Source organism: Syngnathus floridae, chromosome 3 (assembly GCF_059516105.1).
Source record: "Syngnathus floridae isolate MCC-2025c chromosome 3, RoL_Sflo_1.0, whole genome shotgun sequence".
Taxonomy (NCBI): Eukaryota; Metazoa; Chordata; class Actinopteri; order Syngnathiformes; family Syngnathidae; genus Syngnathus; species Syngnathus floridae.
The window spans coordinates 6,460,345-6,473,895 of record NC_142415.1 but is presented as its reverse complement, the minus strand read 5'-3'; the positions used below and the strand labels follow the sequence as shown (position 1 = coordinate 6,473,895).

The window sequence follows — 13,551 nt, the reverse complement described above, 5'->3', positions numbered from 1 at the left end:
CAATGAAGGGCACCAGCAAGAACTGATAAAACCTAAATGACACTTCATCTTTACTTCATATTGGTGTCCCGACCAGGGTGAGAGTGTCTAGATTAAAACAACAACAACAACAAAATAACAAATGCTAGTTTGCAGAGAAGGACATAAGGCAGAGACAGCAAACAGAAAAAAACCAAGACAATAAAAAGAAGAAAAAGCATTTTTGTCAAATGAGACACTCACCTTCTCCAGTTGTTGTCTGGAGGTGGGGACAGATACACGTTTCCATATGGAGAACTCTCTATGTGGGTTTTGGTCAAGGAAAATTGTTGCTGCTGGAAAATGAATGATGTTGATGGTTAAATACATCACTTTGCCGTAACAGTAAGACGCAAATAAAGCGCAAGGGGTGCAAGTAAACAATGTACCGTATTTTCCGCACCATAAGGCGCTTCAGGTTAAAAGGCGCAGACTCAACGACAGGGGCTTTTCTGTACTTAATCAACAGATAAGACGCACTGTAGGCATCCCATGCATGCCATGACTTATCGTTTAAAAAAAAAAAAACACATCACAGGAGCAAGACTGTCAGTTCCGTTGTACTTCTATTTAATCATGTATTGATGTTGTATTCACATTGTTAATTGATATTAATACGTAAATCCATCAAATTTGGATATTTTCTATATCCAAATTAAACAGTTGGAGAAGTTCGCCATTAAACATGCCAAGTTCCCTCTTGTCATCGTCTCGTTGTTGTCACATTGCTCCTCTGCAATGATCCTGGCTTTCCAGAAAGCTCTAATTGTACCTCATAACCTTTTTGTCAGTGCCATTTTAGAGGGTCCTAATGCTGTTTGCTTTGCACAAACGATAGTATTTATCAATAGTGGTGAAGGTATGTACAGTCCGCTACTTGGTTTACTGCCCTAAGCTACGTAAAACGTAATATCCTCTGAGTGATTCATCAGGTCTACAAATTACGCCTGTATATTACGTCTCTGTGTGTCGGAAGCCACACAAATCAACTTTACAGATTTTGGAATGTGGTCCACAAAAAAGGCGCAATTTTTTAAAGGCACACCTTCTTTCCTTTGAGAAAATTAAAGGCTTTTAAGTGTGCCTTATGGTGCAGAAAATATGGTTAAATATATAATTATCATTCTGTTGCTTTCAGTATTATATTTCAGTCATAGTCTGGCTCCGCGTAGAGGCTAAAAGGGTTCATTCCTTCCCTATGCCATGAGACTTTTTAACTTGTCGTGTGGGTTGGGTCGTGACACTGTTTATGGTTTATTCATTTGATCCATTCATTATCAATCTATTTATTTGATCTATTTATTATTTATTAATATTAATATGTATTCTGTTATCAATATTAGTACTGTCTGCTGGCTCCTGAGTTCCCCCCCGTGAGGCTGGTACTGTAAATATGAAGTTCTGAAAAAGTTCTCCACTAAAAGGTTCATTAGGACACAGTTTTTGCCATAAGATCATCTTAATTATTTGAGAATGCTAAATGTGGATTGAGGGCTGATGAATTTGCATGTACGTAAACGAAGACCTGATAGTGCTCATTATTTAAAACACTAGAACATAAACCAAATGAATGGAAAAAGATAGTTTTGCAGTTCCTCCACTTGAAAAGAAGCAGAAGCGGAAACCAAGTCAAATGGGTTCATGTTCTTAAAAAGTCAATCGCCATTTTTGAGTGACATGCAGAAGTGAATGATGCACTGACAGGTCACTGAATTATTACTGTCCTATGGCAAGAAAAAACACTCATACTCATACAAATGCTATGACTTTGGGGTTGTACTGTTAGATCAGTGGGCAAAATGTGTTACATGCAAAAGTGACATATTGGGTGTGAAGAACAAAAAAAAAAAACATCCACTGCATTCCTTCCACTTTGAGATCCTTTCTGTATCACTTGGCAACAAGTTCACCAATAAAAATGTGTTCCCATATTACATTGGAGGTCTAGAGAATATATTAAATATGAAATGAATTGCCTTGTCTTTTTCAGTCAGCTACTATTTTTGGGTTCTGTGAAGGCGTATTCACATCAGGCCATTTGAACGCTACCAGACTTGGCCGAGATTCACCGTCCATATCCTGTCCCACATTGGCTTAAGGCTCACATTGCTCATTAAACTTGCAGGCTTTCAGCCCATTTAGGATCATTGTCCTATACTGGTTGCGGGTAAGCTGAAATCAGTTGCCTTTAGGCAAGGGGTGGTAAAAACCATGAACTGGTCGCCAGTAAATGACAGAAAATAAAGGCAAACTTCAACACACACAGAGACGAACAACCATCCGCACTCGCGCTCACACCGAGGGGCAATTTGGAGTGCTCAATTAGCCTACCAAGCATGTTTTTGGGATGTGGGAGGAAACCGGAGCGCCTGGAGAAAGCTCACGCAGGCACGGGGAGAACATGCAAACTCCACACAGGGAGAGACGGAGGTGGAATTGAACCCACACCCTCCGAACTGTGAGGTGGAAGTGCTGCACTGCCGCCCGTGAATAGATTAAATGGGTTGAATTTATGTATTGCACTAACGTCTATTCTGCAGGTTCTCCAGAACATTCAGCAAACGCATCTCAATCAACGTGAGCTTAAAACCTCCTACCGTCAATGTCCATCAGGCATACTGTATATCTTTTTCATCGTCTCTGCATCACTTCAATCAACATGATAGCTAATTCTGTTCAAGAGACGACGACTTCCTACAATTGTGTAGTCATCGCATTAATCTTTTTACAAACAAACAGCTACAAACCACACGTTCGAAACAAAAATGAACATGCAATGATGACATTACTATCTGCCATGTATGTCACATGAAAATATATTTTTAAAGACTCAGATTTAGTAGGATATCTGCCGTCCATGCTTGTCAATGGGCCTGCGATGCGGAGAGTTGATGCGGTTACGTTCCCTGTGGACCCTCTCGACTAGTCCATGATGGCGAGTACCTCTTACAGAATCCAACCCCGATGGAAAACCTCCCTGAGAAACAGACAAAAAGACAGCAGACACATTCGTTTTTAAAACACATTCAGATATGAAGCTACACACAAATGTTTATTATGCAGTTCTCTCTAGAAATGTTGAATTCTATTCTGAATAGTATGCTTGTAACAATTAAGATATGTTAACACAGAAAAGTTGAACTACTCTTAAAGAAATGATTGAAGACATTAGCAAATGTAATTTCATTCCCTATCTAAGCATTAAGTCACAAATTTACCCCATTAAAATGAAAGTCTTACAAAGACTTTTATACTTATTTTACTCAGTGATATGCTGCTTTTCAGAGTGGGATAACACCCTTTCTAGATATATTTAAGACAGAAAGAGGCGGTGAGTAAAGTACACACATAATATTGCAATTAGAAAAGGGGAATTGTCCCTTCCTTATCTGATTATTTTTGAGCTGCTCAGTTGAGACCATAATATTGCAATTCAAAAAAGGGGATTGTCCCTTCCTTATCTGATTATTTTTGAGCTGCTCAGTTGAGACCAAATGACAGACTCCTATAACCCTTTTATAACAAATTCTTTACAGACACGGAAAGGCTTAATTGAACAACACAAATTAGAATGTAAATTAAATGCATTCGTTAGCTTCTTGCTAGCATTACTTTGTAGCTTTACTGCAGTGCTTGTTTACAAGACATGTTCATACATATTGTGAGGGAATTTATTATGTTACGTGTTATGTATGTATGGACAAGTCTTCTGCCATTGACATCTTTTAATCAATCAAACAGTTTGCAGTACAAGTAAACGCTACTGTGGCGAAAAAACTACAAATATGTTGACCGGAAATAAAAAAAGAGATATTGAACTTTTCGGACATTGGCTTGACATAATTTACAACAGAATGGGCAGTAGAAGTACTTGCACACTCAGCTTGCTACAAGCATAGTGATACACTTTGACACAGTTGTGCACATTTCAACTAACCACTTCCTACCTGAAATTCAGTGCTTGTGTTGCCAATCTGATTGACATTGGGCAAAGAGCCGCCATAGTACTGTGGTCGTGACTGAGACAACCGGAGTTGCTGGATCTTCTGGAACTGCACCTGTCATCCAAAAAAGAAAATATTATATTCAGGGTGGTGATGGCACACAAACTAATTTCAGATGAGAAGTTTGAAGTAGGAATGAACATAAGATTAAAAACATGACAGGTGGCCACCATCTTTGTGGCCAATCAATGGATATTTTTTTTAATGAAAGTAGTCAGCCAATCAGTAAAGGAAGTTTGTTACCAGAGAAGGAAATGACAGAAAAGGATCGATGAGCGCGTTGACAAAAAATATGCCTAACAATTTTACTCTAATTTGAAGTTGTACTTTTCCACCAAATTTTCTAAAGGTGAAAAAAAAGCCATTTTTTCCAACACAAAAAATCTCTTTTGAACATTTTCAGTGCATTGTACTCAGGATGAAGTTGCCAATCCAACCAGACTCCGCAGTTTGACAGTCATTTTTGGCAAACATTGTCACGTTACTATTAAGGTTGTTCAATCAAGTAGTTAAAATGTGGGGGAATGACAACATATATCTTGAAGTAAATGGGTCAAAATGGTACTGTACGGTTTAAGATAGAATAGAATGCCTTTATTGTCATTTTACAACAGGTATACAACGAAATTGGGAGGTCAAAAGAAATACAAAGGTCGAGAGGTTTATCATAGGGATTACATTTCAAAATGTAGACAACAATTCCCAAATTAGTGACCATATATCAATTTTATTATTTATGTAAAGTTTAAAGTGTGACACATAATGCCAATACATTATATGCGTGTAAGGTGCATGTGTCATTTTTGTCCATTTTGGGTTGCCATACTGACGTTCTATACCACATATTTCAAACTCAAGGCCCGGGGGCCAGATACGGCCCGCCACATCATTTTAGGTGGCCCGCGAAGACAAATTGTGCATCAAATTCGTGTGTCATTACTAGAATTGCAAATTGTCTTCACTTTTAATATCTTGTTTTTTTAATATTTGACCAGTTTTTACTCGTCTAATTTGAAAACGAGTTATTTGTCAGTTTGTTTTGTAGCTTTTACTGTATATAATATGAGGTGCTCATACATTTATTTGGGTTGACAGTCATAATGGCCCTCCAAAAGAAGCTATGACTACAATGCGGCCCGCATAAAAAATGAGTTTGACACCCCTGTTCTATACTATAGTATCTGTGATTTTGAATATATTTGCCTTCAAAAGCTGGGACCTGGTCTGTCTACTGAGTGACATAAGACTGGGCAAATACGAGGGTGAAGCTGTCTGTTGTTGGCATAGGATTGCTAAATGGCTAGCTGTTTGCAAAACATGTACCTTTAGGTATCAATGCCATCCATGCAGCTAGTTTATAATGAGCTTGTTACAAGGGTTGCGAAAACAAAGTCGACCAAATCTACCACAAAAAATGTAATGCACATTTGTTTGCTTCGTAGCATTGCCATTGTCCGCCATTCACACAGACATTGTTCAGTTCCATCATTGCCAGAATGGATGTGTTCCTGAGCCACGGCAGCTTGAAGCTCTCTCCCTTTGCACACATGCAGAAGAAGGCATGCCAGGCTCTGAAGGTGTTTAACACGTCGGTAGACAGGCGGCTTTGGGTGAATCTATACTTTAAGACAAGCCGTTTTTTTTACCCCAAAATATCTAAGTACGGTCCTGGTACCGGTATCCCATGCAACACTATGGTCGCATTTTGTTAAAAGAGGGTGGACACCATCTTATTTAGCTTCAAGCTGATGTATCTGTTTGGAGCAACTTCTCACTGCACGCTAATCAAATAACAGGGAGGCTTCATGTAAACAAGCTTGACGTCATAAAACTGCAATCATTTTTCATCTCAACATCTCTATATCAACTTCAAACACTCGCAAATATTAGAATGATGGGCGTCAGTATTTAGAATTTTATGAGAAAAACATCGCCCTCGTTCAATATAGCTTCCCAACAAACACACTAGTTACTGTCCAAAAAATTCAAATTATTGCGACAATTCTGAGGTTGACAAACACTAAAGTCTCCCACACACATTTAAACAATACCTGATGTTATTGTAGCATTCTCCTAACGGGTCTGCGCCGCTGGTGTGATGCAAGCACATTGGCACAAAATTCAACGCAATTGTTGCGACACGTTTATTAGTTCATGAAATGAAAAGCAGCACATGTACAACGTCAAGTTGGTCTTTTCAAACTCTCAGACTAATTTGTCTGTGTTCCTCATTCCGGGTAGTCTCGTTTTGGAGGGTTACATCGAGCACTCTTTTCTCATCCAGGAAAGCCAGTCAAAATCAGTGCTCGTGTCACAGATTCAAATTCTGCTTGTTAGTACAACCGCCAGCAGCACATGCAAGACCTAAGTCAGCCTTGTCCAAAGTCCGGCCCGCGGGCTAAATCCGGCCCCCGGTCTGATCTCATACGGCCCACAGCTTCGGTCTTATTATGTATTATTTATGGCCCGCCTGCACTGTCAAACTGAATAAAAAAATCTTGAAACTGTAATTCCTCCTATTACCAAAGGTGGAAGCACCACCCCTCTCCGCTCATTTCTGCCGTGGCGACTGCAAAGAAAACGAGGAAAGTTGACATTGAGGGCCGTCGCTTTCAAGAGAAATGGGAATTACAGTACTTCTTCATTGAAAATCAAGGCAATAGTGTTTGTCTAATTTCTAAAAAGACGGTTGTCTTGTTTAAGGATTTCAACCTAAAGAGACACTATCAGACTAAACATGCTAACACATACGACAAGCTAACAGGGAGTGACCGCGCTGATAAAGTGAAGCAGTTCCAAGCTGAACTGGCATCACAACAGCGATTCTTCACGCGGGGGTGTGAGTCAAAATTAAATAAAAAGTAAATATTACTTAATATTAAATATTACGAAGTGGCCATGTTAATACTGTTGATGTTATGAACCTGTAGACGTGACACAAACTATTACTTTCTGAAAGATATGACAAGAGCAAAATTCACTTGTTTTAAGTTTTAATAACAGACAACTTTGCATTACTTATAACTCCAGTTTAAAATGTTCATGAGGCAAAAATAATTTTAAACTTAAATTATTAAATTTCAAGTATTTCATACAGTTCTCTGACTCTTCAGGTATGAAAGAAAGGCAGAATTTGTGTTGTTAGAGTTGTTCACATCTGCCTGAGTGGCTTATATTTGGTTATTTTGTCATTTGAAAAATAAAGACAATTGTGACAATGAAAATATTTTAGTGTGTATTTTCATGAAATTTTTGTAGTTAAAAAATGTCCAAAAAAACTATTGGCCCCCAGGCCGCTTCACTTTAGCAAATCTGGCCCTCCTTGCAAAAGGTTTGGACACCCCTGACATAAGTAGAACCCCGTATCTCGATGCTAATTCGTTCCAGGAGCGTCGAAAAGGGAAGCCGTCGCGTTGCTAAACAATTTGTCTAATTTTGTCTAAAACAGCACATAAAACCACAACAACAACAAAAACAGTACAGCAAAAGGTTTAAATAGCAATACAAATTTTATATAGTGGGGAAAGGCACCTCACTATTTAAAATTTTTATATCTTTACTCGTTTTATTCACACTTAAATTAAAACCAAAAAAGACTATCTCCATGGCTGAATATTGAGTATTCATAGTTTTTTACAGTCCCTCCCAAAATTTGGGAACGGCAATGTGAACCTCTTTGCTTTTGATACTTACTCAAGAAATTCTGGTTTCAGATCAAAAGATTAATATGGGACAAAAGTTCAAAAGGCCACATGATGGCAGCAGCAGAATTTATTCTGAAGTCTCCAGAAACAATTTGTCTGGCAATTTACTAAACATTATATCCAAAGTAATTGTGAGAAGTTTCATCACGCAACTTGACAATGACACAAAGCAACTGCGAACAAAGAGCTTCATCGTTCCAATACTTTTGGGGGGGTTATGGATTAAGAAACCAATCAACCCACTTATGGTTCACATATAGTGGTTAGATACCAAATCATTCAACACTTTATGATTGCAGAGTGTTTCCAGTCCATGTTCCAGTTCCAGGTCATGTAAATATTGATGCAACTACACTGTTTTGTTTTCTTTTTCCACACAATGATATCTAATGGAGGTCAATTCTATGTGGATTTTTGCTGAGTCTTTTACACCCATAAATAGCAGGGGTTCACTATATTTCCAACTCCAGTTGTTTTGCTGGCAGTGTGTCAGTGGTCAACTTCAGCTTTACACATTTCTGTCTTACAGAGGCAGGCACTCATGCCCCATGATTTTTTTTTTAACTCAAACACACATCCTTTTTCTATGACCATTAGACCTTCAAGTTAAGATCGTGAGTTTATTGTCCACAATTACTCACTGTAAATTTGAAAAATGCCTTGAGTTTTTTTTTATGACGTTGCTGATAAACATCACAACGTCGATATTAAATGAATGAACCCAGATATTGTTGTCCAGTTAATGTTAAAACATTTATGAGATACCAAAATATTTGTATTTATTTTTATTTCTGTGACATAACTATATAATTTTAAATGTGTAACCCATGGGCATGACCTAAATTCTACCACATTCAATTACTACTTGTCTGTGGTTCCTGATACTTTTGTCTTCAAAAAGTGAAAAGAATGCTGGATTGGATTACTCAAAGATTTTTTTTTCCCTTTGAAACTGTCTACACTTAAATCAAAACTTGACTTTTTTCTTTGTGCAGGCATTGTATAAAGGTGTTCTATCGAGGAAACAATCCGTCCAAATACATCTCGACCTAACTAGTTCTATCAAGGAAACAAACTGTCCAAATACATCTCGACCTAACTACAAAGCCCGTCAAGTTCAATCGGTTCAAACAGAGGTGTCAAACCCAAGGCCCGGGTGCCAGACACAGCCCGCCATATAATTTCATGTGGCCCGCGAAGACAAGTTGTGCATCAAATTCGTTTGTCATTACTAAAATTGCTAATTGTCTTCGCTTTAAAATAAAATTGGGAAATATTTGACCAGTTTTTACTAGTCTGATTTGAAAACGAGGTGTTCATACATTTATTTGGGTTGACCGTCATCATGGCCCTCCGAAAGAAACTATGCAGCCCACGAAAAAAAATGAGTTTGACAACCCTGGTTTAAAAGAACCCCACAATTTTTTTTAAAAAAAATAAACAAAATAAATCAATCTAACAGACACATCATTGTAGGTGGACTTGTAATCATAATTTATAACTGTGTAATAATCAACAAACCTATGTTCACAAATAGCAAGTTTCTATGTCCAAATAAAGGTATAACTAGTAATCCATTGTTAAGAATAGAATTAAGAGTGAATTTCGACTGTCGCAGTGGAGCCTCTCAGAGTTCCAACGGAAGGGGCCAATAGAAATGAAAGACCAGATGCAAACTCAGCACAAATGGGAGCATATTGCACTCTTTGGTACTTGAGATGCACAGCAAGGGGAACTGGTGACTACCGATGCGATGTTAAGGAAACACTTTCCCATTTTCTGTTTCAGTCACAATGATCCAAAGTGAAACATTACATAAAATTCAAGGGGCACAACAATGTAACTGATAAGTGCCACACACAAGAGGTCAAGATAACAGAATAACCAAACAGCACTTACCCTGGAGACAGTGAGGTCCGTCATCAGCTGTTCGAAGGCTCGCGTCTCCTCTGCTTGCTTCTGGTTATGCAGGGCAATCTTTTCACTGAACTTCCTGGGGTTCGAACCCCCTGTGCCCGGGGAGCCTGACATCGCTCTACAACTTGAGATACTTTTTGGCAGAGAAGTCGGTGGCGGTGCTTGAATCTATATTTCGAGGTCTCTTACTGGGCACTCCATTGGAAAAGAAATTAGATATGTATTACACATAACCTGTAGATCGACGGTGGCGAAAATTATTAAATTGCCGAATTGAGTATTTCCAAATATTAATTATCTGCAAGTGACTCTTAATGACGATGATTTTGACCGAAAAATATTCTCCGAATTTTCTGACAGGGGAGTTTCATTAAAGCCAAGTTAACAATACAACAGAAGTTCATACTGACACATTGTCAGCTGCCACTTGGACTAGTTTGACGTTAACATAGCGTTAGCTGTCAAAGCTAACAACATAATATGGAAGTGGACGGACAGAAGAGGCGCTGCTGCAGCTAGTAGCTAGGCTAGCTATACGCTGCTGTCAAATCTGCCTGGAACATTTTGCACAAAACCACTTTGCCAACTTGTCGAAACTATACTTGAGCGAACAGCAGACGCATATCTGTGCGAGTTTCGCTCGAGACAATTAGCCCTTATACTTAAGAAAGTGGAGCGCCCCGACAGCAAATACCTTGCTAACAACGTTAGCTCAGTTCCCAAGCAATGGAGCCAAGCGTTTCTCGCAAAATTGTATTGCAACAAGTGTCCGCTGGTCCTTATCCGGACACACTCAGTGTCGAGTTTCTTCGACCACAAAGAGAGAAAAAGCTCCTCCACGCAAGCAACTGTTAGCACTTGGAACGGTACTAACTCCACAAATTCACACTTGGAACATCTAAACGATCACAGTGAAGTCGAGTCTTGCGTTAATCCACGGACAGCAGAAGAGACCTCAAACTCCGACCCGATGACTCCATGAAGAGAAACAAGCGACGCCAAAGGTTAAAACATTTCCTCTTCGCGGATTGAGCCAAATTTTTCTGTCGGGTTGCCGCGATTGATGTCACCCCACTAAATGTTCGTTGACACGGCTTGAACAAGCAGGTCTGACCCAAAGGCTTGTTATCCAGTCTCACATTCTCTGCCGCGAGAAAAACATTGCCTTGTTAAATTCCATCGATTCTCTCAACGACCACACGGGGGCGACGACGGCAAGCAATCATGATTTGAGTGACGGCAGAACGTTCATCTTTAACAGTACTGTACAGTACTGTGATAATAACGCCGTGTCTCGAACAAAGTGAATTCGGCACATAATTTTCTGTCAAGCAAAGGTAAATTACACTTAGGTATCGACATATTCAAAGAAATCACATAATGTTCATTCATTACGAAATAGACTGTTCGTTCTTCGCACCAAAACCCCACGTATCGTCATCAAATGTGCGCAAATTATTTTTAGCATTTGTATGGTACAATAACTACACGGTGATTACATGTTAAAACTGTCGAACACTTTACCATAGCCTTTTTTTTCTTTTTTTAACTTACATTGCAACACAGCCCGCAAAACAAATGTCAGATTGGGAGGAAACAGTACGAGCTTTATTTGAAGGACATAAAATATAAGTGTATTTTTGGGACTACATTACATTATACTAAAAACTCACATACTGTTGTATCAAATCCAAAGTGGAATGAAAGGCATCTTGAGCCTTCACATATAGCAAATATACTGTATTAGAGTGCATATTAGGTAAACAGTAGTAACACAGGTGAAATTTGTGACATTTAATATTTAGTTAATTTTCATTATTTTGTATGATGATACAAATACGTATTGTATATGTTTTTCATATGGCTGTATAACTACTTTTGCACCATCCTGTGTAATATTAAAAAAAAAACAACTGAGACATTAGTGATATCTCTGATATTCCTACTGTAATACTGCCAATACTCCAGTTCAATTGATATGACCTATATAAGCTTTCCAAACATGAATGCTGGTTGACTAAAACTAAAATATAAATTAAAGTTAATAAGGGTACATTTGTAAACAAAAATATAAGTCATAAAATGTGTGTGCAGTCTACATCTTTGTATTCCCTTTTATGTTGAACAAATAAAAATACATTATATTTGTTACTTTTGTAACATCATCAAGGTTCCCTTATATGACACAAATGAACAACATGAAATTTGAAAAGAAATCTAATCCAATGTAAAATCAGATGCCAAAATACAAACGAAGCAATATGAGAAAGCGTAGGAATGTTGGATCCTTTCAAAGACAGAATTTTTTTTCAGGAAGAAAAAAGGCAGCCAAAGCAAAAGGTGTCAGGTCATTAATGTTTTCTCCAGCAAGAAGCTTTTGTTTTCATGTTACCTGCGTGTATTTGTTTGTTGCCCGGGTAATTAGATGGTAGAAGGTTCTTCTAAAATGATTTAAATTGAACTTATTGGACAGGAGGGACATGAGCCAGAGTTCCAGGTTATCAAATGTCGCTTTATATTGTTATAAAAAATGTTTTCCACATAGGGTGAGTTGGATCAAATCCATATCTGTGGATACATTAAAAAAACATCAATGCAGTGTTGTTGTTTTTATGAGGGGGGGCTTTAATTTGAATATACTGCCCCAAGTCAGCTGGGATAGGCTCCAGTGTGCCCACGACCCTCGTGAGGACAAGGCAGTTCAGAAAATGGATGGATGGATTTGTATGTGTATATGTATGTATGGGATGGCACTATTGACAGGTGTTCATTTCAAAGCAAAGAAAAACACAACCTCTTTACATAAAACATCCATTTTATGAGTGATCAAAGCCTGTGCACAAGATACTATTTCAAGAGAAAAAAAATACAACTTAACATCCGCTGCGGCTGGAGTTACATAAAATCCTCAAGCAATTATCTGTTGTGTTGGCCTGAGTGCCACAAATGGAATGGAAACAGCTGCACATGTTTTAAAAGTACATTTGCAAAGGCATGTAAGACAAGTGCGCTGGGAAAAGTGTGAGACAACCATAATATTTAAGGCAAGGCTTTCAGCAAGCCTACTTGTGGTCAAATAAGTCTGTTGGCTTCTTAGGAACTCTTCCTTATTTCCCGTAAAATTTCTTGTTGAGCAAGAAAATAAGTAGGTTGACATTTACTGTCGCCCTATCGAAGATTTTCATCACTGCCACACCTTCGTACTGCAGTTGGAGGAGATCCTGGGAGCAATAAAAGAAAACCAAATCAAAATCCACTTACAAGAATCAACGAATATGATGTCCAAATTTAAAACGTATGTAAAAAGAGTTAATCAAGCATACCTGATATTCCAGCTGTAATGTCTCCAAGTGCACCCCCATAAACTTAGCCTTCACGTCAAAGACTCCAACAGCCTCGGCTGGAGAAATCTCAAAAATAACATTCTTGAACCTATGAGGAGGACATTAGTATAATTTTTTTAACTTGACTTTTTGAAATACTTGAAAACTTCAATCCTACACATTTATTGACAAATCTTCCTATTACATGAAAAATGCATTCTATTCATTGTAGGAGAGGTGTCTCAAAGGTTTCTGGTCTGACCTTGAAAACAAACGCACCCCACTGCTGTCATACAGCAGATGGGCCAAATCTGTGACGAACACAACAACTCCATCACCAGGGATCAACACACCTTTGCTTAAAAAAAACTTGGATAATGTTTCATTCTTGCGAAAAATAATGTAAGCATAGGTTTAAGTGAGAACTTCAGGCAACTGTGGATCTGGAATCCTTCTTTACCCTCCCAATTAACCTGTCAGATGTATTTTAATTCCCCAGACATGAACTGCATGGTCAACATTTACTAGAAAGTTCCTCAGCCTGCATGACAATCCACACAGTGATACCATTTTGTTATAGTCGAC

The 13,551-nt window shown here is 38.4% G+C and overlaps 2 protein-coding genes across 5 annotated transcripts in view; both read right to left on the bottom strand.

Annotated features, from left to right (window-relative positions):
* Window positions 1-10,874, bottom strand: part of crtc3 (CREB regulated transcription coactivator 3) — a 31,336-nt gene extending 20,462 nt beyond the window's left edge. For 2 of the 4 annotated variants that reach the window (XM_088372284.1, XM_088372285.1), the window contains exons 1-4: window positions 9,626-10,873; window positions 3,966-4,076; window positions 2,867-2,995; window positions 223-284 (exon numbers count right to left, since the gene is read on the bottom strand). In XM_088372284.1, coding sequence (XP_088228410.1) covers window positions 223-284; window positions 2,867-2,995; window positions 3,966-4,076; window positions 9,626-9,757 — 434 coding nt within the window. In that variant the 5' untranslated portion in view covers window positions 9,758-10,873. Of the gene's footprint in view, window positions 1-222; window positions 285-2,866; window positions 2,996-3,965; window positions 4,077-9,625 lie in introns of all 4 variants that reach the window. The other 2 variants (XM_088372288.1, XM_088372283.1) reach the window with 2 other exon arrangements.
* A 355-nt stretch (window positions 10,875-11,229) lies between these two features.
* Window positions 11,230-13,551, bottom strand: part of iqgap1 (IQ motif containing GTPase activating protein 1) — a 43,290-nt gene continuing 40,968 nt past the window's right edge. Inside the window, exons 36-37 of the mRNA XM_088372282.1 lie at window positions 12,967-13,075; window positions 11,230-12,864 (exon numbers count right to left, since the gene is read on the bottom strand). Coding sequence (XP_088228408.1) covers window positions 12,751-12,864; window positions 12,967-13,075 — 223 coding nt within the window. The 3' untranslated portion in view covers window positions 11,230-12,750. The remainder of the gene's footprint in view (window positions 12,865-12,966; window positions 13,076-13,551) is intronic.